At 47.1% G+C, this 26,194-nt stretch overlaps 1 protein-coding gene across 35 annotated transcripts in view; it reads right to left on the bottom strand.

Moving 5' to 3' along the window:
• CLASP1 (cytoplasmic linker associated protein 1) overlaps window positions 1-26,194 on the bottom strand; it is a 2,584,612-nt gene that overhangs the window by 874,768 nt on the left and 1,683,650 nt on the right. For all 35 annotated transcript variants that reach the window (XM_069616701.1, XM_069616702.1, XM_069616704.1 and 32 more), the window contains one exon: window positions 2,115-2,258. In XM_069616701.1, coding sequence (XP_069472802.1) covers window positions 2,115-2,258 — 144 coding nt within the window. The remainder of the gene's footprint in view (window positions 1-2,114; window positions 2,259-26,194) is intronic.

Genomic DNA, 26,194 nt, shown 5'->3' with positions numbered 1-26,194 from the left:
GCTGAATAATGGATATCTATCAAGATGAGGAATCGGCGGGAGAAAGGCAATCCATTTAAAAAACATTACAGAAAGCATGAAATGTAAAGGATACTTAAGGCTTGGCCGTGGCCCGTTAATGTCCCTAGGTCAAGAAGAAAAAGCTTAGGGAGGCTGATGGATTATGGAAGGTGCAAACAAACCTTTAATCTTTATGAAATGTACGTTTTCAATATTCTTAGGTTCGACACTGGATATCCCAATCCTAAATTTTAAAGTTGAGGGGTTAGGAATACTACTAAATTCAAAGACTTAATGCAAGGCAAAATAATATTGAGCCCCTCAGTCAAAGAATATTGATGCTTTATAAAATCTTGGACACTACCAGGGGGACCCCAAATCATTCCTACAGGTCTAATTGGGAAAAAAACCTCCATGTGTCATTCAAGTCAACATTGTAGGACACTATTTAGGATAGTGCATTCAAGTCCTCAGCCTGAACACAGGGGAAAGATCTCAATCTTTGGGTTGGGTCAATCTCTGGGATCATGGTGTGTGGATGTGTGACCCTGTCAAGCAAAATGCCCTCCATGTTGATCTAGATAGACGTTGCTGCTCCTCCCCCTGAAACACGCATATAAGTCAATGCTCTTTGCTTCACTGTCACCATACTTCTGAACTCTATCTGGATGTGTGCCTACCAAACCCGCACTAATGAATTGCATGGATTGATATGAATTGTTGATAGACACATCACTGTATGCTTTGAAAACTTAACAAAATAGGACTTGCAAACAAAGTGAAGTTGTTACCTTTGCTAGGATCCGGTGGACAAAATGCATAGTTCTAAAAGGAGCTGCCATGAACAAAGTCAACACCACATATAAGGCACAAAACTGAATGTAAAATAGCCTTGGATTAAACCCTTTCAAAAGCTGCCAGGCAGTCCAAATTGTACATTACAATCCATGGTTCAGGAGTTCTTCTGATTTGGAGAAAAAGTAAGGTGATGATACCGTACTTAAGACTGGTGCTCTCAGTTGACCTTAAATAAGGTTGCACAGTTGTATATAACTCTTGCGTGAAGTACTTATGCAACCTTATTTAAGGTCAACTGAGAGCACCAGTCTTAAGTACGGTATCATCACCTTACTTTTTCTCCAAATCTGTTTAGTGCGATCCGGATGCCATAGGATCTCTTACAGATTGGTAGCTCCAGGTCAAAACATTCCCGCAAGAATTAATCCAAACAAACATTACCTATATTAAAGTATCTTATTACTGTGGTGCCCACCTACACATTGTACTTCAGGAGTTCTTCTGAACACAGAAAAATCAGCTAACCAGCCCCAACATGCTTAGAGCAACTCTGGTCAAACAGAAAAGCTTCAAACAGCCACCATGGGGCTGAACCATCTGGAAAAATAGGCTAACCACCTAAATGGCTGGCCTATAGACTGACTATATTGCATCAAGCACATTCTCTGAGAGGTCCCAATCCTGGTATCTCAACCTTTCAATAGCCAGACACGAAGGTTCATGTAAGCAAGGATTAGCAATCTGAATCCTGTGGAAATTGAGGACCTGAGGTACAGTAGCATGTGCAGGTCCACATTATATAACGTACAAGCTACATCACATCCAGTGTTAGCAGCATCCACTATGCTGTGCCGAAGCCAATGACCAAGTAGCACCTAAGCCACTTGGTGACCTCAATTTACAGAACCTTACTGTGCCCAGAGCTATTGCAAAGAGGAACAAAACGTGAGAGAAAGTTATCAATTGGAAAGTAATTTAACATTCAGGTTACATCACAGCAAAGAAATGGCATCCAAACCCACTCTGTATGGGCGACACAGCGAACAGAGTTTAGCCTGTGAAAGCAATGACACACTCGGGTATACCTGAGAAAATCCAATTTGTTGTTAAATAGCCATCACAAAGTCCAACAAGAATACTACAACCATCATTCACGTTATAAATCATAAAGTTCAACTCAAGAAACAAGTCTACTTCAGCGCCAAAATGGCTCATGGTAGCATGCTACACAAAAGTACCACATTTACTCCTTCAGGTGTCATATGTATGCCATTGTAATGGCCATCGCTTTCGTCCAATTGCCCATGTGACCTTACCTTTCTCACATCTAAGCTCTTCGGCTCGGTTGTCCATGTTATAATTTTGGAAACTGCTAATCTGGTCTCACTGGAGCTCACAAAGTCCATTGGGTCCATCTGTCTGGCCAGAGACTCTATGTACTTCAGTATTGCAACTTTTACCTGAAATATTTAAACAGAATAAACTTGGGTGCTTTAGACAGCAGAGGCTATCCTACTGCAAGATTATGTTGGAATATAGGTGCCATGCAGGACATGCCAAGTCAAGACATTTCCTCAAAGAGAATCAATCATAAATGTATATTAAAAAAAAAAATACAGCTAGCAAAATCAAACTAATTATCTAATTTATCATGCACTCAACTAAAGTACTTTGCTGTAGAAAAATTGATTCTACCAGGAGGTAGTAGAGGGTGAGTTCTAAGCAAAGGAAATATTTGTCCATTAAATGGCTGTGTCAAAGCTACAAATGCTGCCATAGAGGTGCAACAATAGCTCACTGCCTATTGTTGCAAACATCCTGCAACAGCTCTGGTTACAGAATGCTGGGAGACGAATCCTACATTGCATTTGGTTGTTTTGGCACCATGCTAGACTGGTCATTGTTGCAAAAAAGGCATAAAAACCATTAGCAACCTAGCTGCGGTACTAGCCAATCAGGGAGCTCAGAAGACAGGATGTATTCTCTGGTATATGCCAATGTTCAGAGTTCTGCCAGTGCTGAGCACCCCTCACCCTGTGCTTCCCTTACTCCCCATCTCACCCCCCTGCTGCCTTTAGCACCCGCTGATAAGCACACGCCAACACTAAAGGCTAATGAAAAATAGAAAACAATAACTTCCATTGCCCTTCAGTCCTGTACCGCTGCTTCCGTGACAGGGAGTTTGTTTTCAGTGTTTATTACGCCATTGCGATCAACAATGAAAACTGACCAGTCCCAGATGCAGCATGGTAGGACGGAACGAAGGCTACATTTTTCCTTTTAAAAATATTTTTCCTTAGCTTTTAGCACCCAGGTGTGGTTACTCGCGGATGCTATTGGCGATATGACCCTCAGCAGCAGGCCGAACTGGCTGGTAATGGCACAGCTGACCGCATTTCAATCAGGTCCTTAACTTGGGCAGTGGGCAGTTACTGGCAGGGTAGACCTGCCGCCTTGGGTCATATCGTAAGTATCTGAAAGCAATTCGATTCGTAGAGAGGGCTAGTAAGCATTTTTATTGTAATATATTCAAATATGCAATTAAAGTCTACGTGTGACATTACCACTAACTGTAGAAATAAAATCTCCTCTTGAGGTTCTTCGAGGGACAAAGCTCACCTGCTCGGTGCACACCCCTCCCATGTACTTGCATACTCTGCAGCCTCCCACCTCTAGCGGCATCTCTGCCCCATGCTGCCTCACTGCAGGGAACACACATGGCCCTTCCCTCCCATCAACATTACTCCTGCCAGCCCTCAGCACTCAAACACAGGGAAGCCATAACCCTGACAACTTGGCTACATATGTTCATATTCCACCTTGCCTGTTCTCACTAGAAACCGGAGCAACCCTCATGACCCGACCACTTGTCGACCCACCATATCTGAACTCACAACATGGGCACCCAACTGCAGCAATGAGAAATAGCGTCCTGGATACTACTGAGAGCCACAATATCACTCCACATATGCCCAGGAGCTACCACACTACCATTTGTGTGCCTAAAAGAAACAGGACAACCAAACCTGCACCCAAGATCTACATTATCCCCACCTGCTCACCCATGAACCTTACAGCTATCACTGACACGACCAAGCATAGGACAATCTACCTCACACCTAGTATTCCTACTGCCACCGCACATGCACCCACCACCATTGCCACTACACAAGACACCCACATCAAACACCTCCCTGTAAACACATACCTGCGCCTCCGAACCCAAGCCTGCTGTCCTCACTCTAAGTCTCGGACACCCTCCAAAGTATCTACCACAGCACTCAAAGAAAAGAAAAACACTGCCTCCCCCACTCTTGAAATGCACTTTGATCAATGCCACATCAGTCACTGCTCACACACCTGAAATTCACAATTTTATAACATCAAATGATATTGACATTCTAGCCATTACTGAAACCTGACTTAATTCCCTCTGCCGGCCCGGCTTTATTCATCGCCATCACCACAGGCTATTCTATTCTCAGAGAAGAGAGATCAACAAGCAAAAGAGGAGGGGTAGCCTTCATTTACAAGCACTCCATCGCGCTTAGACATTCTTGTGTAAAGGCGCGTTGTAAAATACTTACCATATATCACTCTGTCAGATCACTACCACCCCCATCCCCGACTTCAAAACCATAGCCACGAAGCCCAGCTGGTCCCCCAATTGGTCCATATCACTCCACCTACTGAACCACCCTCTGGCCCCCCTGCATGGTACTTTCGAAAAGGACATTCTCCAAGTCATAAGTGCCTACATCAAGGCTAACACCCAGCTCTTAGTCCTATGAGACTTCAATCTCGGTTTCAACAACCCTTTGGACACATACGCCTCAGCCTTAGCTAAAGCCACAACCGCCTTAGGCTGCACCCAGCAGATCCTAAACCCTACTCACACCCAAGGCTGCACACTAAACTGGCTACTCAATCATAAATGTAATGCCTCAATTTCTAATGTTGCATGCCCTGGACAGACTACAATTGTGTAACCTTCGCCCTGCCCATGACTTAGAAACACAACAACCCGAACCCACAACCATCTTCGACACTAGTACGTAGAGCACAGAACCTCACAAGTGATTCAACTACTACCTCTGCTCACAACCAAGCTACCCATGTTCCACAACATTAACCACTTAGAAGAACGGTACAACTCCTTACTCTCCAACACCTGGAATGCTTCGCTCCACTCAAGCTGTGCAAAGAAAGGAATACTAGCCACAAAAACACTTGGTTTACCACACAACTCCAGTCTCAACAAGCTCAGAAAGGAGCTGCCGAAGCAGCCTGAAAGAAGCAGCAAAGTGCAACAAACAAATCACCCTTCTCAGAACAGTCTAGAATTTACAAACAAACCATCCTCACCTCCAAGGCAGCCTTATACAATAACCGAATATCAGAAGCAGCCTCAAGCTCGCGCAAACTGTTCATCATCCTCCGGGAATTAGAAACACCCACCATTCCCCCCCATCGACCATCAAAGATAATAGCTGGTGCAACAACCTTCATGATGCACTTACTGGCAAATCCAAACAACTACAAAGCAGAATCACAGTCAAATCACACATCTTGGCCCTCAACTTAACTCAGAGCCTAACTAACGTACCTCCCGCCCACATACAGGCCTTCCAGTTTCCTCCCATCACGGATTATTACCGGACCAATACAGTGAAGGGCCTCAATCCCTCCAGGTGCACCGGCCCGCCACACTGGTTAATGCCTGGAGCCACTCAACCCCCTTATTACCACCATTATCAATGCCTCCTTCGCCTCAAACACCGTCCTGCCCTGCCAAAAAGAATCTTGGATCACCCCTTTGTTAAAAAACCCTCACTTCCCTCACTTGATCCAGCCACTTACACCAACTATCGACCCATCACTACCGTCTCATTCCTACTGAAGATCCTGGATAGAATTGCCTGTATCCAAATTCAAGCATGTTTGGAAGAACACTCCATCCTCAGCAATCCGGGTTCCACCCAGGTTACGGAACAGAAACAGCTCTTCTCGACCTAAAGAATCAACAAGACAATGCCAACGATGCAGGGAAACTTTCCTTCCTGATGTTATTTGACCTGTCTGCCGCATTCGATCTGGTGGACCACAAAACCCTTTGCCACCACCTTACAGCAGCAGCACTCTTCTCGCCAGAAGTGGCCAGCTGAGTTGCCTCTTTCCCTTTAAAAAGAACATCTTGAGTCTTTGTTGGTGAAGCCGCAGTCACGCCCACCCTTATGTCATGTGGGGTCCCAGAAGGATCCTATGTCTCCCCAACCCTCTACAATATTTACACTAAGCCACTGTTTGACCGCCTCGATGCCCTGGGAATCTCCTGACACTCAAATACTCATCCCACTGACAAGCTCATATGACCAGGACTACATACCCGTAAACACCATTTATTAGACAATCCAAACCTGGATGGAGCAACACAGCCTCTGTCTTAACGACGAGAAGACTGAGCTTCTCCTAGTCGGCCCTTTAACCAGTCTTGCAAACCTCGAGCCTGCATACCACCTTTTCATTATAGATGGTCACAAAATCCCTGTTTCTAACTCAGTCAAAACATTGGGCCTTTACCCGGTTGGCCGGATGCCTCACCCAACATGACCTGCCAAATCAACATCACTTCTGCTACAGCCTACACCACAAAACTCATCCAAGCAAGCAGACACTTTCTACCACCTACAGTTGCCTGCGCTCTTGTGCTGTCCAAACTGGACTATTACAACCCCCTTCTCTACAGCATCTCAGACAAGAACTTGAGTAGGCTTCAGGTTTTCCAAAACAATGCTCTCATTGCAGCCCTAAACCTCCGCTCTACTCTGCTGTGTGGCCGTGAAATCAGAAGTGACATCAGGGGCAGTGTACATATGAAGCCAATTGATGCCCCAGGACCTCAGTTAGGATGTTTCTGCTAGCATTCAGCAGCAGAGAGATTGCATAACAGAAAGGGGTGAATGTGTTACCATCATGAGGGATAGGATGGGAGGGCAACAAGGAATCTGTGGAAGGATTAACCCATCAGAAAGAACATCACTCAGAGGTAAATACTTTCCTTTAATGTATTCCTTCTCCCACACAGGTTCTTCATCTCTGATAGACTCACAAAGGAATACAGAACCCTGGAGTAGGGAGGATAGAATGAACCCACTACCTGGAACTCTGAAGCACTGCACAACCAAAGCAGTTATCCTGACTAGGAAGCCAGGCAGTAATGCTAGGATAACAACTGCAGAGAAGGCCATACAGCAGCCTGGCAAATGTTTAAAGCTGTGACATCCTCTGCAACGCATAAGTGGATGTCAAGTCTATGATAGAGGGGGCGGTTCAGACCAATCTTTCTGAGCCAGAACATAGCTCTCTGAAATGCAGTGGATGCCCCACCTGGACAAGGTCTGCTTGGCAACAGCCCTGCCTGCATGACCCCAAGCATTACCAACTAATAGCTAGTAGCAGAGTGCCCTGTTAGGGTCCAGACAATAAAATCTCACCTCCGTTAGTTGAGGTGGAGGATAGAACACAGGAACACTAATCTTTTGAGAGAGGTGGAAATCGGTGTCCAGTTAAAGTCTCGAAAACAAAAGGATCGAATGCAAAAGGTGAGTGCATTCGACCGAAAACCAAAGGATCGATTTTTTTAAAAAATGTATTTTTTTTTTTTGTAGCTCTAGTTTAGCTATAAAGGGGTGTTTTTACACCAAAAATGGGTGTTTGGGGGGTTAGGGGGCACCAAAAAAAAAAAGAAATTTCAATCTTTTTTTTTTCGGTCGAATTGACTCACCCCTTTTGTCATTCCATCCTTTTGATTCGCTACTATGACCGTGGAAATCTGACAATCTTGGGATGCAAGGTCAGCCTTACTCACTTTCTGCTTAGAGAAGACAAATTCACAGAAAGAGCCTGGCACTCAATCGCCAGTCTAGCGGAATTGATGGCAACCAAAAAGATCACCTTAAGGGTGAGCAACCTCAAAGAACAAGAATTAAGTTGTCCTCAGAAAAGACAACATAAGATTTAAATCCCTGACAACACAACAACCTCATGTGGAGGAAACTGGATACCCAAGCCCAACAGAGATTGCCCATAATAGGGAGAATAGTAAAAAAACAAGCTCTGCTTGGGTGTACTTTTACATATGGAAAAAAGATAGTGGCAAGGAACCCCTTTCACAGCACCAATCTTTAGACCAAGCCAGGGCAAAGAGCAACAAATACAGAAAAGAAGAGGTCCGACAACTCAAATAGTCAAGACCACTGTGCATCAGGATGAAAACCTAAGTCACCTGCAGGCATAGATGGACTTGTGGGTAGGAATTCTGGCAGACAGGAGCATCTAAAGGAAGTAATCTGATAAGTCCCACTAATCCTACCTCAGCCTCTCTGAAGCCAACCATAAAGGTTGAGGCTGCTGATGCACTGGTGAAGGAACTCTCAACCCCAAGGAGGACAGACAACTATCCCTTCACGCCACACCCCTAAAGCAGGCACTGCACAGACAATCTCCAGAGCGCCAGCGTGCACTAGCAAAAACTGTGACACACATCCGGGTCTTTGGGGGAACATCCGGGTCAGAATGGTCATGCCCCATACCCATTACCTAAAAGAGAGGAGTCTTTCAGGTGAAGCCCACTAGGACACTTCCGGGATAGGTCAACCATCATGCTTCTAGGGGACACCCCTCAGGACTATGGGCTTTGTGGGGGTCTTACAGTTAACACTTACGTCGTCACTTCCGGGGTAACAACCGCTACGCCCAAAGGTCAGGTTAACCACCAGTACCTCATTTCCAGATAGGCCTTCCGCTAAGAGCGGGACTTCAGTGTCACTTCCAGGGCAGGACTTCGGGGTTAAGGGGGCGTTCCCACCTGTCAAGCTTTATTGTTGATGAAAGGTATCAGACACAGAGCAACAAAGCACTTACTGGTGGCTGAAAAATGTTGAGAGCAGCTGGTGCTGGAGTATATATCGGAGATGATGAATCTGGTAGAAAGTATTATTTATTTTATTTTTACATTTATAGCAGCGAACCAAGTCCTTTGGCATCTGGGCGGTAGTTACATTGGTAGGTAGGATCCAGGTGGGCGGTGCATGAGTGAAATTAGGGAGAAGAGATGAGCCTTGAGATTTTTTTCTGAATTGTGTGTAGGATGTGTCAAAGTGCAAGTGGGGTGGTAGGTTATTCCAGAGGTTGGCCACAATCGTAGGGATGTTGGAACCACCTGCTCGCTTCCGTCTCAATCTGACAGTCGGTAGGCGGCGGCTGTTGGATGATCTAAGTGGTCTGGCTGGTGAGTACTTTTTGATCCTCTGGACAAGGTAAGAGGGGGCTTTGTTGACCAGGCAGTGGTGTGCAATCATGAGGATTTTAAATTTGATTCTTTCCTGGATAGGGAGCCATTGGACTGATTGTCTTGCCTCCGAGATGTGGTCATTTTTGTGTCATTCTTTGGGACCAATCCAGAACTATCAGAATCATGGTGGACCTGAATGTCTGCAGTCCCCTGAGAACCAACACAATCACAGGAACTTGCAGAAATAGAGGAGAGCAAAGTTCCACTTGATAACCAATGTGTCCTCCAGAAACTCCTGCGGGGTAAACGCTCTTAAGCAGAACAACTTGCACTTCCTATTGAGACTGGAGGTGAAGAGGCCCACTTGTGGAGCAGCTGAAGCTGCGAAGATGTCAACTAGAACATTTGGGCAGAGATTCCACTCATGGGAGGCAGGCTTATGGCTGTTCAAGTAATCCACAATCACGTTCTCTTTACTGGCAAGATGTGCAGCGGACAAACATCGTTCAGCTGAGCACAACACCACAGACACATTGCTTCTTTGCATAAAGGCAGCCACCCCACATCACTTCCCTTTTTGTGGTAATGCATGTCAACTGTGTTGTCTGCCAAGACCAAAACATACTTGCCAAGCACCGAAGGAAGACATGCCACCAGGGCCAAACTGATGGGCCACAGTTCCAGCAGATGTATGTGTTCCCGTGGCCCAGCAAGGGACCACAGTCCGATCAGTCATATCGTTCAGGTAGGCACCCTAGCATTTCAGCAAGACATGTGTGACCATTGTCAGTTGAGGCCAAGGTTGCCATAGAGATTCCTCTTCAGCACATTGTCTCGCTGGGCCCACAACATCAGATCCTATGACAGTGTTCTGGACCTGCATCAGGTGATTCATGTTACAGTGAAATTACAGCATGCACAATGAAGTAGCCATTGGAACGGCCTCTTGCACAATCGGCCCTATGGAACCCTGAAGATTTCCGAGACACAAAAGCAGAATTGGGGAACAAACTCTGGAACAGAGAGACAAACCATTTGTAAGATTGTAACCTGGTGTTCCAGAGGAACAGGACTACCAAAGCATGAGTCCAAAAAAAATGCAATGAACGGGAGCATCTGGCTGGGAAGTCATGATGTGTGCATTCTTCAAGTTCACGGAGAAGCCCAAGCTGTGAAGCAGCGGACAGGTGCAATGGGTCGACACGAGATCTGGGGTCTACTCTCAAATGGGCCATTCATCCAGGTAAGGAAAGATGAGACGCTTTGCCACTACAGCTAACAGCTTGAAGAAGACCGTTGGGGCAGACGAACAACCAAAGGACAGGGACCTTGAACTCATGATGGGTGCCCCAACCACAAATCTCAGATTCTTCCTCTGCTTTGAATGAATGGGCACATGGAAATAACTGCCCTGGATGTCCTGTGATAGCAGCCAGTCCTGAACTTGAAGGGCCGGGGGGATATGAAGCAAGCTGACGAGCTTGAACTTGTTGTTGTGCAGGTAAAGGTGCCACAGCCTCAGACCCAGATGGGACGCTGGGCCTCCATCCTCCTTAAATGCTAGAAAATGAAAAGTAGCAGCCTCTTCAAACATCTGCAGTAGACACCGGCTCTATTGCACTATTTGCAAGGAAATGACGTATCAACCTGGGAGGGAGAAGTGTGAGAAGGACAGCGGTTGGTGATGCATTCATTGAATGAAAGGAAATAACACTACAATACAACCTGTAATGCCCAGGCATCTAAATGTGTGCGCTGCCATACTCTGACGAGTAAGAACAAACCCCACCTCCCACACTGGAGAGTGGGTAAAGGCCAATTCACAGGGGTTTTGGTCCTGGGGTCCCAGAGAGGGTGGAGGCTGAGGAAACGCCACTACTGGACCTGCGTGCTAGTAGGCGCCTGGCCACTGCTGCAGAGGAAATAGGAGGAAAAGGTCAAAAGGTTAACGACTGCTGTAGAGAACAGAGGCAGTTTGCTGCTGAACGTCTAACCCAAGAGACTTGGTCATAGTTTTGGAGGTTTTACATTTTTCCAGACTCATCTGCATTTTCCTCGAAAAGGTTGTTGCTGTCAAAGGGAAAATTCACGAGTTTGACCTGGATGTCACGGGTAAATCCAGACATCTGCATACAGGAATGCCAGTGAATGATGTAGCCCGTACCCATGGCCGTCAGGCAGTGTTCCATGTCCAGACACAATTGCAGAATCCGACAGTCATTTCCTTTAATCAATGAACAGGAAAAGTAATACCCTCTCGTCCCTCGGGCATGGGGAGATATGCCACTCTCTCAGATATTCTATTCCACAAACGTGTATTTGGCCACGGCGCAGGTGGCATCCACAGCCCCCAAGGTCAGGCTACCTGAAGCAAAAACCTTGCAACCAAAGGTATCCAATTTGTGCCCTCCTTATCTCGGGAGCAAAGACGGGAAGGTGGCAGACTTAGAAGCCGCTATAGAGCACTCGATCACTAGATTCTCTGGCATGCGGGGTGTGTACAAGAAGCACAAATTTGAGGGAGCCAGTCAATGCGTCTTCACATGGACTACGTCTAAAGCAATGGTAAAAGCTAATTGCATCCATGTCGCCATAATAAGGGGAAATGATCCTATCAATTGATTGTTGAAAAGATGCATGTGGCTTTCCTTGGCAGAGGACTGTAAGGTGAAGTGTCCAGCCCACAGGCATCCTGACAATTGGGGAACAGATTAGCCAGGAACTAAGCGTCATAAAAAAAATACCTTGGGGAAGCTGAATCTAAGGGCCCCAGTCCATAAGGAACTGGGCAATCCCCTCCAAGAATCTGTTCCATTTTTGGGCCCTTGGAGCCAGTGTACATTTCAGCATGGTGTTGGCACCAACTGGCGCCATGGCCAAAGCTAAAACAACCAGCACCTAGATGACCAAAGTTGGATCCACACAGAACATGAGGGGAACATTCGGAAGTGTTGGAACCAGAACCGAGCTAGCAGGCGTGCGACTCAAGCCCAAAGAGTGGCCTCTTCCGGCTTGTTAAAGTGTGGTGGGCACTTGCTCTGCCACTGGCACTGAAATTGCCAGCGCTAGGACCTTGGTGAAGGTGTCAATCATCTGCTGTCAGAAGTCCAACCAGTGGTGAAGCTGCAGGTTGGATATGATACGTTAGTCGCCTCAGGGGATACAGCTTCTATTCTTGAAGTGGAAGAAGAATGCATGTTCACTATTAGGAGGCTGAGCTGACAGACTGAATTGTGAAGTCTTCCGAAAACTCTTTGTGCGCGTCACGTAGAACTTCAGGGCAAGAGCAACGTCCAGCGAGTGCAAGGCCCTTTCCACCGGAGACAAGGTTTCGGAAGAAAACAGGTAACATCAAAGGCTTGTTGAGGTGGAATTCCGACAGACCCATCAGCATGAAAGAGGGATTCGTATGCAGCAACACCTCTGATTCGTGGAAAGTCAGGTACGGTAGCTTGGATGATAGGGCCTGGATGTTACCTACCCTTCTGGCAGAGGTGATGGCCACAAGGAAAGTCTTCCATGAGAGAAGCTTGAGTGGTGCCTGATGCATAGGCTCGAAGGGCCCCCCTCACCTCCGCGAGCCTCATCGGAACCACGTTGAGGAAGGAGCCTTCGCCGGCGGAAAACATCGGAAAAGTCCTTTGAGAAAATCCTTGACCTGTCAGTGGGACCAAAGTGAAGATCTTCCTGGGGACCTGATGTAGCAGGAGATAGCCGCCAGATGTACCTTGATGGAGGCGTGCGCCAGTCCGGCCTTGGCCAAGGATAGCAAGCATGGAAGGATGTGTGGGGCCGTGACCCTCAGAGGGGTAATCTTCTGCAACCGGCACCATGTAACAAAACGCTTTCACTTGTGGCCGTAGCACTTCAAGGTTGATGATACCCTGGCCTTGGCGAGGACCTCCCTGTAGTCCGCTGGCAACTCATACTACCCTCCAAACTCTAGGGCTGCAGGAGCCAAGCCCTCAGGTTCCTCGATCCTGGGTCGTGATGAAGAATTGTGCCTTCTTCTCTGGTGAGAAGATCCGGAACCACAGGCAACTTGACCGGAGGTGAAGCTGACCGGCTCAGAAGGTCCGGAAACTAAATCTGCCTCGGCCACGGCGTGGCAATGAGTATCATCTTGCATTGACACGGAGTGTGTTGATGACTCGTAGAAGGAGAGGGAATGGAGGAAATGCATACAGAAACAGCCCTTCCCACGGGAAAGAGAACACGTCCCCCAGGCTCCCCGGCTGTTGGAATCTGCTGGCAAACTTCTCTCATTTGGAGTTTGCCGCTGTCGCAAACAGATCGATCTGGGGTCTGTGCCATTTGACAAACAGGCGGTCCACCTGATCCTGACAAAGCTCCCACTTGTGGCAGGAGAACAGTTCCCTGCTGAGGGAGTCTGCAATGGTGTTCATGACTCCTGCCACGTGGAGAGGGACGAGGAACATCCCTATCTGACAGCCCAGCGCCACAAGTCCTGCGCTTCCATGGAGAGTGCCGGGGATCGAGCGTCCCCCAGCTTCCTGAAGTAAAACAAGGTGGTGGTGTTGTCCGTGAAGATCCTCACCACCTTGCCTTTCAGAGACGGTAGGAACGACTTGAGGGCCCAGAACACTGCCCATAGCTCCAGGATGTTGATGTGAAGATCCTTCGACAGCCACAAGCCTCTGGCGTGCAGATGTCCGGTGTGCAATCCTCAACCTTCCAGGGAGGCGTCCGTGGTGACTGTCTCCTGCTATGGGGGGGTTTTGAAATCCCATGCCTTGGGCAATGTTGGAGCAGACGCCCCACCAGTCCATCTCCAGTCAGAACTCTTCGTTGAGAGAGATCTTGTCCGTGAAGCTTCCGGACACCTGTATCCAGCAGGCATCCAGGAATTCCTGTAGGTGTCGAATCTGCAACTTGGAGACGGACAAGGTAGATGCAGGACAACATGTCCAGCAATGACTTGATGGCCCGCACTGTGGCTGTCTTCGTAGATGAAAGCTGTTGCAACTTTCCTTGAATGGCTGCCAGCCTTTCCTCCGAGGGCGAAGGCAGGCAAGACAATGTATTGAGTCTGGCGCCTACGAACTGCGCATTCTGTGATGGCTTTAGGCAGGACTCCGGATAGTTGACAGAGAATTCCAGATCTGTCAAATACCGGACGGTCGCCTCCATGAGTCAGTCAGCCAGCTCCTGCGAGCGGGCGCCTATCAGCTAGTAATCCAGGTACAGGCATACATGTATGTCCTGTAGACGCAGATGGGCCGCCACTGGTGAAAGGCATTTCGTGAACACACTGGGGGCCGACTTCAAGCTGAAAAACAGGGCCTTGAACTGATAGTGCTGGCCCTGCAGCACGAAGCGCAGAAACTTCAGATGTTTCTTGGGAATGGGGATGTGCAAATAGGCATCCTCCAGGTCCAACGACGTAAACAAGTCTTCACGTGTTGCAATGTGACCATCCTGAACATTTGGGACTTTAGGTATTTGTTCTGACGTCATAGGTCCAGGATGAGCCTCCAGCCCCCTGTCTTCTTTCTGACTAGAAAGTATCTGGAATAAACTCTGGAGCCCCGTAGCCATTGGGGAACCAGCTCTATCGCCTAATTTTTCGGAGCATGGCTCGCACCTCTTCCAGAAGCTGAGGGATGTGCTGCTCCTGACTGGGAACCAGAGGGAACCAGTGTGTCCTTGGGCGAGAGCGTTTAGCAACCATCTGTCAGTGGTGATCTTTCTCCACTCGCTGATGAACCTCGTCAGCCGGCTTCCCACTAGGGTGCACTTGTGGGGGCCCGACGTCCCGGTCGGTTCAGGATTGCACCGGCGATGCTGTCCTCTGCGGGAACAGCCCCTATAGGCTTTTGAAGACCTGCTACACTTTCCCCTGGACGAGTGAAAAGACAAGCTGTGCTGGTGGAGAGTGCCAGGGGAACGGGCAGTCTTCTCTATCAGTCTTGATGGCCTGGAGGGACGCGTCGACTGTCTTCGCAAACAGATTTTCCCTGAAGGGCATGTCCAGCACCTTCGCTTGGACTGCCCGATAGAAATTTGTGGGTTTCATCCAACCCTGTCGCCGAAGGCAGACAATGTTCCCCATTTGTCGGAACCCCGTGTCAGCGACGTCCAATGCCACTGTCATGGCGTGATCTGACACAACTTAGCCTTCCTGGAACAGAGCGAGGGGTTCCATCTTCTTGACATCGGGGAAGAACTCCAGGATCGGTCCTAGCTTGTACCACAAATTCCCTGTTGTAACTGGCCAGAATTGCCAGTGTGATGGCCGCCTTGATAGAGGACGCCGCTGTGTAAATCATCATCTTTCCCATGGTGTCCATCCTTTACCCGTCGCTATCTGGAGGGACCGAAGACGGCAAGGACTGTTAGTCGACCATTTCCTTGCGGCCGCCAACACCACAGAGTCCAGCAATTGTTGCGACCTCAGGCACTTTGGTGCGGAGTCTGGCACCCTATATTTCTTCTCCAGCCTATCCCGCTTGGCTGGAGCTGTGCAAGGGTCCTACATAAGGGCCAGTCCCTCCTCCCAAACATCGTCCAGAAAAGGCACTGCCATGATAGTCTTCCTCTTGGCCTCGCGCCTTTGCTACAAGAAGCCCTCCTTCTTAGTTTACTCGGGCACCAGATGAAATCGCTCGCAGGCCCTGGGGATCATGGAGTGGAATGACCCGGTGGTGACAACCTATGTGGAGCATCCAAATGTGGCGATTCACAATCCGCTGCGACGGAGCCTTCGTCATTATCCGTTGTCGTGGCCGTATCCGATCCCGTGTCTGCTGGGGAGAAGGGACCCAACGTGGTGGAGGAAGTTGATATGGCGGAGTCAGATGACGGTTCCTCTTCAGAGGAGATTGAGATCTGGGGGATCGCAGGTACCAGCCCAGGAGGCATTCTCATCTGGATCTCTGACACCAAGGTGTGTAGAGTCGACAGAATATCTAAGGAAATGTCCCTCGGCTGAAAAGGCAGAACAGGAAAATTAGGCCCTGCGCCGCCGTAGTAGTCTTCAACGTCCTCCTGGACCGTGTGCAGGGAATCTTGATCATAGTCCGTGGACGAGACCTCCATGGTTTGGCCGATGGCCTGGGAGGGTTTTATTTGGGGCCTCTTCGCCCCCTCTTGTGGGTCTTGAACAGGGGCCTGGGCCGGTTTCACCCCTTCTGGCGTGCCTGCAGACTTTGCCAAAGTCACTGCTGCAGTGTCAGGCTTTGCGGGAAGGGACACCGGAGCCATGGTAGCAACCCTCGTAGGATCAGTGCCCGTAGCTGCCGTGGTAGTAGTTGCTGTCGACTGAGTCGCTAACTAGGTCTTAGCCTGTGTCGGTTGAGCCTGCTTGGGCTGCGTCTCCGCCTCCTCGCAAAGTAGGCCCAAGATGACCTTGTAGAACCTTGATGGCTCGTTTTTTCACCTCCTTGAGTGGTGCAACTTCACCGACAAAGGATCCCTGCTGTTGGCAGAGGCAGAAAAGAGCACACAGGCTCCTTTGAATCAAATGAAGAGGGATGGGAAAGCCTACCTCCACTCCCCCTCATACAGAATTCATGATACAGAAGACCAGGAAACACTTAAATCACCCATTCTATTTTGGATGAATTCCCAACAGACAGATGGCTGACAAGTGTGTCGAGAGGTACCCACTCAGTCAGCCCAACATACCAGGTGCGGTACAAATGTACCCCAGAGTAGACAAGAAGCCCCTGGCTGACACTAAAGACACCAACAGTCTTGATTAAAGCACCAAGAAGCTATTTTGTGGCCATCACAATCAGACTGCGGCTGATACAACTTAAGTACCTGCATAGGGTCTACTACTACAGGGACAAGTTCAAGAGAATGAGGAGGGGAGAGGACGACACTTGCCCCAAATGTAACACCCAAGTAGGGACCTTTATCCACATGGTGTGGTACTGGCCGAAGCTTCAGAGATATTGGGAGGTGGTCGAAAGAGAAATAGAGACTTGGGAGAGAACGGTACACTGGAATCCCAAAGGGACGTTACTGGGGATCTGGGTGGAGGAGGAAATGGACAGATACAACAATAGCTTCATAAACATAGCGTGTATTGTGGCCAAACGGGCGATAGCGGAAAAATGGATGAGCCTGGATACCCCAACAATTGGAGCGTGGAGAATGGGGATGGATGTTATAAAGAGATGGGACCAAATATTATATAAGTACAGGGGTTGCCCACAAAAAGATCTGGGGCAGATAGGGGTGAGAGAAGGAGGAGTAGAATGGGGAGTTGGAGTGGGAGGAGATGGAGGGGGTGGAGGGAATGGTAGCCTCGGACCAGGGACATGGGCATCAATAGGCGACTACTGCATATTATGTTGAGATCTCGGATATACCCATTGTTTTATCAAAATCTGATAAAACGTTGTTGAAAAAAGTATATATGTCTCGTCTTAAAGAGGCATCCACCTTTTCTCTTTCTGATAGATTCACTTCAGCATTGCCTGCAGCAAAAAATAAAGATGTTAAATAATTCTTCTCAGTAGGGAGTGCCATATACGCAGATATGTTGGGCATTTTAGGGAGTTCCTGATAGGAACGCGAGTCCTTGTCCCCTAAGGGACCCATGTGATCGCACTTGCACACACTCGTTGGGAGGGTATCTCACAGCAGGCTCACCTCCCTAGCCTTAAAGCCTCCTTGGAGATAAGGGGCAAATACCGTTGACTTGTCACAGCCTTCTCCCGGTTTCGATCCTTTGCTCTTCTTGCCCCAAAGTATTGGAACTCCCTTTTCCGATTTGTTCTTTTTCCTCTATTTCCCACTCCCAACTTAAATCTTTTCTATGGTATTCTCCTTCATAATAACATGATTATTTTCTTGATCTGCATTTGCAACTATTATTGTACTGTCTTTTCATTTTATTCAGCGTTTAGGTCGCAAGCGCTTTATAGATATGTTGCCTTTTTAGATCACAAGACCACATTGGACTCAGTGTCTAGGGTCATACATTGGCGGATACTTGAAGCTCGTAAAGCTACCTCAAAGATAATCCCAATGATATCCTCATTGTAGTCTCTAAATCAGGCTAAAGTTCGATTTGGTCTGGGGGGCGTAGGGTGTACATAAACATTTAACGTAAATAGGGGAGTGAGGCAGGGTTGTGTCCTGGCACCACTGCTTTTTAATATATACAGCCAAGAAATTGACGTTTTGCTAAAGGAGTGCCAGGATTGCCCAAAAATGGGGACAGTGAAAATACCCAGCTCTTTTCTATGATGACGATGCAGCAATTTGATTAAAAAAAAAAGACCCTCTCAACATTTGAGCACAAATATAAAGATCTAAAACTGGAGTTAAATGTTGAGAAATCTAAGATCATGGTCTTTCTGCCTCATTCGTCTAAATGGGCGCCAGCTTCTTTTAGAAACTATAATTCCCCGCTTGAACAGGTAAATCATTTCGATTACCTGAGAATTAGATTCCACGAATTCGGGAGTTGGGCACCTCAAATAGTAAAATCGAGCACTAGTATGGACAAATATAATGGAGCTATTAATTCTTTCTTTGTGTGCCATGGTAGCAGAGCAGTTTCTCCAGCTCTTAATTTAAGAAACAATCATCGCAAGCTGCTTTCTATAGCGCAGAAGTATGGGGTTTTACGGCTTATAACTATTTACAATATTGTGAGATAATACTTTAAAAAACTGTTACTTTTAACCCCAAGTAGCCCATCCCCCTTGATATACCTTGAGTTAGGTATTTTACCTGTGGTGATCAAAGTGAAGTTTGATCCAGCTAGATACTATGTAAGATTGTGGAGCCAGGAAAGGCTTAACTTCTCATGAGGCGTTGATACATTTCTTAAGCCTGAAAGCAGGTAGGAGATTGAAATGTCATATCCATGTAAAAAAGTGCCTATTTAAAATTAACTTGAGTAATCTCTGAAATGACCCAACTTTCTGTCGGGCATAGGAAGAAAGATTGTAAATCTGGCCATTAACAGCCAGTCAAGAAATTATTTAATTTGCAATGCCTTGAAATTGATTGTTGGACCAGGTTACATTAGTAGCAGACTGTCTAAAGCTGGTATAGTATATACTAATCGAATTAGACCGGTTTATGAAAAATCCCTACATTTTTGCTTTAGATTAGAAACGCTTGCGGTTGAGTCACTAACCGCTGAGACCTCAGGAGTCTGATACGTGTCTGTTGTGTAAGATCACCATAGAAGATGTAAAGCATTTTATGTTGCTCTGCCAAAACACTTTGATGTTGAGACTCAAATATTTGAGGCCAATCTGAACCTCAGTTGGGATTCGTGACACAAGTGAGGCGTTGCTATATCTAAGTAACCCCCAAAGTGTTGTATTTGCCACAGCTGGTTGCCAGACATTTGGTCGAAAAAAATTGGTCGACCAGACAAATGGTCGAACCAATTTGGTCGAAAACCAAATGGTCGAAATTTTTATTTTTTTTATTTTAACCCTTTTTTTTATTTTTTGGGGGGGTCCCCCCCCCCACCCCCTTTTTTTTCTCTAAAAACCCCTTTTTTAACTAAACGAAAACCCGAAAAATAAATATATAAATAAATAAAAAAATTCGATCATTTGGTTTTCGACCAAATTGCGTCGACCAAATTGCAGTCGACCAGTTTTTTTTCGACGAATTGACTGGACACCCTTGAAACAGTCCCTCTCTTTTCAAGGCAAGTGAAATTGTTACTGGGATTTATCGAGGCTGGGAGTAGGGCTCGCCTCATGACTCTTTTCTTAGCATATATGAATAGTTATGTTTTACAATAATTGTATAACATATTGACGGTTCTATTATGTTTCACCAATGTTTAATGGATAACTATGTATTATTGTATATAGTTTGAGAAGGTTTTAGGACCAAAATAAAACGATCTACTATTAGATTAATAGAAATACACAATCCTCAGTGACCTCCACAACATCGCAGACAAAGGACACACATCACTACTCCTCGACCTCTCTGTAGCCTTTCACACCAACTACACCATTCTACTCAATATACTATACCAAAGGATGAAACTCTTAGGCACAGCCCACTACTGGTTTACCTCCTTCCTTACTGACAGGACACACTTTGTCTCCATGCCCTTTTTGATCAGACCACGCCCCAGTCAAGTATGGGGTCCAGCAGGGCTCCTCCCTAGCTCCACTCATCTTCCATCTTTATGTTGAATCCCTTCGACAGACCATCGAATTAACACAATGTCTATTTCCACGAATACGCAGATAACACACAAATATACTTTCAAATATAATTCAACTCCACATCTTCAAAAGAGGTCTCTCCACCACCACCTGGATGGCCACCAACTTCCTTAAGCTCAACCCTTCCATGCCCGTCAAATCCATTGGCTTCATTATCGACCCCCACCTTTCCTAAACACACCATATAGCTGCTGTCACCAAAACATGGAATCTATAGCCACCTCCTATGTAATATCAGCCTCCTTCTTCCTCCTAATGACTTCCACACCACAGTCCAAGCACTAGTTCTGTCCAAGTGGGCCTACGTCAATGCTCTCCTCACTGGACTCCCCAGTAGCACCCAAGCCCCCCCTGCAAGCCACACAAATCGCAGCGACATACTCATCCTCCACCTAACCAAACATTCACCCACCACCCCAGCTTTCGCCTAGTTCCACTAGCTCTCCGTACTCCAAAGGATTTCCTTCAACAGACTCTGCATTGTTTTCAAAGTCAATCACCACAAAACCCCATTTTACCTTAATGACAAACTCTAAACTATCACCCACACAAACACCAGAAACACAAGCCAACATCTCCTACACATTCTACTCGGCAAACACGCATGCACACAAAAACAAGCATTTACCCACTGGGCACCCAGGACATGGAACACCATACCTTTTCACATTAGGACTGGACCCTCCAATCACTTTCTGAAACTGTTTAAAAACAGACATGTTTGCCTACACATAACCCTTCAACACAATCTCCCCTGCTACCACTTATCTATCCAAATCTTTCTATGCTATCCTGAAAACACTTTGTAACTTCTGTTTCACCTTCAGCCTTTAAAACTTGTAAGGCTCTCCGAGACACTCAGGGTAGGGCCAGCACTGAACAAAAACTACAATAAATAAAAATACCCTCATACAACATATGTCCAGCCTGGGGTAGCTGGGCATCACACACCCTGATGACATAAAACAGGATGTTCTTAAGACATGTAGAGGAGCTCTGGGGAATTCCCAGTTTACCACCTTTAGGTAGCTCATCATGTACCAGTCACCAGAGACATCCCATTTCCCATAAGACAGTGGACGTCTTCTGAATGTTAGGCTGTCGAACATTGATAGTGTGGTGAGTCACAAAATGTGCTGTTTACCAATTCCCCTACAAGCGACAATTGGTAACCATAATATCATTATATCTTTCTTTTCTTTTAAATTGCATGTTCGAGAACCATGTTTTCTCTTGTCTTTTTGTCTCCCGCAGATCCCACCTAGGTAGGCTAGTACAGCACGGGTTTGGTATTTTCCAGGATTAAAAGTTCACTGCCTTTATGGCTTGTTTCAGAGTTATCAGTTTACATACGTAAGGCTCACCTTGCATAGTTGCAATAAGTGAGTAAAAGCAGTGGCTGCGAACTCTCAAGTGGTTAATAACCACTGAACAGGTTATCAGGCCTTGTTCTGTCTAGAGAGGGGCGCCCGCTACCTTTGCAAACTAAATTGCAAGGAACCTGGGATTGGTAACCCTAGGTCTCCTGGGGGCAACCAGACGTGGTCTCCCTCTCACTGTGCTTAGAGAGGCATCAGCTTCACCTCACTGATGATCCCCAACAAGGGTGAAACACGTGTATGGGGTTGCTGGTGGTACTCTCGTTCAGGTTGGAATTGCCATTGCATTTCGGTGCTGGACTGCCCCTGGGCAGGACAAAGACTGATATGCAAATGGATATTTCCCATCTGTGAAAGGCACAGTGAGTAAAAGCAGTGGCTGCGAACTCTCAAGTGGTTAATAACCACTGAACAGGTTATCAGGCCTTGTTCTGTCTAGAGAGGGGCGCCCGCTACCTTTGCAAACTAAATTGCAAGGAACCTGGGATTGGTAACCCTAGGTCTCCTGGGGGCAACCAGACGTGGTCTCCCTCTCACTGTGCTTAGAGAGGCATCAGCTTCACCTCACTGATGATCCCCAACAAGGGTGAAACACGTGTATGGGGTTGCTGGTGGTACTCTCGTTCAGGTTGGAATTGCCATTGCATTTCGGTGCTGGACTGCCCCTGGGCAGGACAAAGACTGATATGCAAATGGATATTTCCCATCTGTGAAAGGCACAGTGAGTAAAAGCAGTGGCTGCGAACTCTCAAGTGGTTAATAACCACTGAACAGGTTATCAGGCCTTGTTCTGTCTAGAGAGGGGCGCCCGCTACCTTTGCAAACTAAATTGCAAGGAACCTGGGATTGGTAACCCTAGGTCTCCTGGGGGCAACCAGACGTGGTCTCCCTCTCACTGTGCTTAGAGAGGCATCAGCTTCACCTCACTGATGATCCCCAACAAGGGTGAAACACGTGTATGGGGTTGCTGGTGGTACTCTCGTTCAGGTTGGAATTGCCATTGCATTTCGGTGCTGGACTGCCCCTGGGCAGGACAAAGACTGATATGCAAATGGATATTTCCCATCTGTGAAAGGCACAGTGAGTAAAAGCAGTGGCTGCGAACTCTCAAGTGGTTAATAACCACTGAACAGGTTATCAGGCCTTGTTCTGTCTAGAGAGGGGCGCCCGCTACCTTTGCAAACTAAATTGCAAGGAACCTGGGATTGGTAACCCTAGGTCTCCTGGGGGCAACCAGACGTGGTCTCCCTCTCACTGTGCTTAGAGAGGCATCAGCTTCACCTCACTGATGATCCCCAACAAGGGTGAAACACGTGTATGGGGTTGCTGGTGGTACTCTCGTTCAGGTTGGAATTGCCATTGCATTTCGGTGCTGGACTGCCCCTGGGCAGGACAAAGACTGATATGCAAATGGATATTTCCCATCTGTGAAAGGCACAGTGAGTAAAAGCAGTGGCTGCGAACTCTCAAGTGGTTAATAACCACTGAACAGGTTATCAGGCCTTGTTCTGTCTAGAGAGGGGCGCCCGCTACCTTTGCAAACTAAATTGCAAGGAACCTGGGATTGGTAACCCTAGGTCTCCTGGGGGCAACCAGACGTGGTCTCCCTCTCACTGTGCTTAGAGAGGCATCAGCTTCACCTCACTGATGATCCCCAACAAGGGTGAAACACGTGTATGGGGTTGCTGGTGGTACTCTCGTTCAGGTTGGAATTGCCATTGCATTTCGGTGCTGGACTGCCCCTGGGCAGGACAAAGACTGATATGCAAATGGATATTTCCCATCTGTGAAAGGCACAGTGAGTAAAAGCAGTGGCTGCGAACTCTCAAGTGGTTAATAACCACTGAACAGGTTATCAGGCCTTGTTCTGTCTAGAGAGGGGCGCCCGCTACCTTTGCAAACTAAATTGCAAGGAACCTGGGATTGGTAACCCTAGGTCTCCTGGGGGCAACCAGACGTGGTCTCCCTCTCACTGTGCTTAGAGAGGCATCAGCTTCACCTCACTGATGATCCCCAACAAGGGTGAAACACGTGTATGGGGTTGCTGGTGGTACTCTCGTTCAGGTTGGAATTGCCATTGCATTTCGGTGCTGGACTGCCCCTGGGCAGGACAAAGACTGATATGCAAATGGATATTTCCCATCTGTGAAAGGCACAGTGAGTAAAAGCAGTGGCTGCGAACTCTCAAGTGGTTAATAACCACTGAACAGGTTATCAGGCCTTGTTCTGTCTAGAGAGGGGCGCCCGCTACCTTTGCAAACTAAATTGCAAGGAACCTGGGATTGGTAACCCTAGGTCTCCTGGGGGCAACCAGACGTGGTCTCCCTCTCACTGTGCTTAGAGAGGCATCAGCTTCACCTCACTGATGATCCCCAACAAGGGTGAAACACGTGTATGGGGTTGCTGGTGGTACTCTCGTTCAGGTTGGAATTGCCATTGCATTTCGGTGCTGGACTGCCCCTGGGCAGGACAAAGACTGATATGCAAATGGATATTTCCCATCTGTGAAAGGCACAGTGAGTAAAAGCAGTGGCTGCGAACTCTCAAGTGGTTAATAACCACTGAACAGGTTATCAGGCCTTGTTCTGTCTAGAGAGGGGCGCCCGCTACCTTTGCAAACTAAATTGCAAGGAACCTGGGATTGGTAACCCTAGGTCTCCTGGGGGCAACCAGACGTGGTCTCCCTCTCACTGTGCTTAGAGAGGCATCAGCTTCACCTCACTGATGATCCCCAACAAGGGTGAAACACGTGTATGGGGTTGCTGGTGGTACTCTCGTTCAGGTTGGAATTGCCATTGCATTTCGGTGCTGGACTGCCCCTGGGCAGGACAAAGACTGATATGCAAATGGATATTTCCCATCTGTGAAAGGCACAGTGAGTAAAAGCAGTGGCTGCGAACTCTCAAGTGGTTAATAACCACTGAACAGGTTATCAGGCCTTGTTCTGTCTAGAGAGGGGCACCCGCTACCTTTGCAAACAAGCAATAAAATCCTAGCCTCTTTTAGGATTGCACTAAATTGGGTCAGAATAAAAATAAAGTCCAGGGATTCAGATTTAAATTAGCCTTTTAGATTTTTGATGTATAATAAATATTGCGTTTTGACGCATGATGAGAAGAGGGGTGATCTTCTCTCACTATCCCCTTTTCTACACACCACTGCTGCCTGGGGACAGACACATCATTGAGGGTCAGTGGAGACTTTCTTATGAGGGATAGGTAGTGACTCATACTGAGCACACAATAAGTCCATTAGGGATCCTTACTATTGTTGAACTAAGGCTGTGGTGCATTCCATAACATTGTCAATTATATCAGCAGGACCCTTGTGTAGCTGAAAATTGAAGGTTAAATCTCATTATGATAGCAGGGTGTTTAGAACAAAAAAATTGAAATGCATGTCTTTATTGTCTTCTTGGGCTTGCATTGCCATGGTCCAGTGTAAATATTACTACAGCCAATACATGTGTATTCAGCGATTTTGCTCCAAATAAGTTGTTAGGTTGGTTGGGAGAAGATGATCTGAACAGGTTTTCACATAGTTCCCCTGCTGGTCATCAGACAACTGGCCATCCATAATTTTAGGAAGGGTTTTCGGACCCTTACTGGTGAGGTGTTCCGGTAAGCCAGCCTTAGTGTATCTGCAAGGTTTGCGCCAAGCCGAATCAAACGCTCAGTTGGTAGAGTGGTTGAGCAGTTAAGGGTGAGACTAAGGATACTGGTGGAAAGTACAGTTACCATACACAAGAGTTTGCCAAGCAACAGACCGTCCACAAATTCAAGTATCAAAAGGAGAAATTACTCACCATAATCTTTCTATGGATTCTGCTACCACAGATTCCTCATCTTGATAGATATCCATCATCCAATTCTGCTGTTTGGAAACCTTTCGACAGGGGGCATAGTGGACCTCGACACGGCCGTTGATTCGTCTTGTCCGGCTCTCGATCGCTGGCTCCAGAACTGACATCAGGTGTCGTATATATAGCACATCTCTATGCCCTATGATTCAGTTCCTCATCTCCCCCCCGCCCACGTTTGAATACTGCAGAAGGAAAAACCACAGGAGGAGGTTAATCAGCCGTTAAAAAACTTTAACAAGGATACATCCCAACAAGGTGATCCTCCACAACAATGATTGAAACCATTTTATTTTTTTATTGAATGAGACCGAAGCGGTCATCTAAGAGCCATCACCAGATGCCTTGTCGTTTGGACAGAAGCGACAACTCACAGAACATTCTGAGCGGGGATGGATGAGAGGGTCAATGAGGAATCTGCTGGAGAAGAATCAGTAGAAAGATAATTAGTGTAATTTCTCCATCAATGGATTGCTTTTCTACTGCATATTCTTCATCTGGATAGACTCCCCAAGCAGTTACAATAATGGGCGAGGGCAGGAAGATTTAAGCCAGTAGTTTCTGTAGAACCACCCTACCAAACCGTGCATCGGCTCCCCGTGCAACATCCAAGGCATAGTGCTTGGTGAATGTATGTAAGGATGACCAAGTGGCTGTTCTGTAAATATCCCTAACAGTA

Source organism: Ambystoma mexicanum, chromosome 9 (genome assembly GCF_040938575.1).
Source record: "Ambystoma mexicanum isolate Mex_15411 chromosome 9, UKY_AmexF1_1, whole genome shotgun sequence".
Lineage (NCBI taxonomy): Eukaryota > Metazoa > Chordata > Amphibia > Caudata > Ambystomatidae > Ambystoma > Ambystoma mexicanum.
Note: the sequence above shows the minus strand (reverse complement) of the source record. Positions and strands in the feature narration are given on the sequence as shown.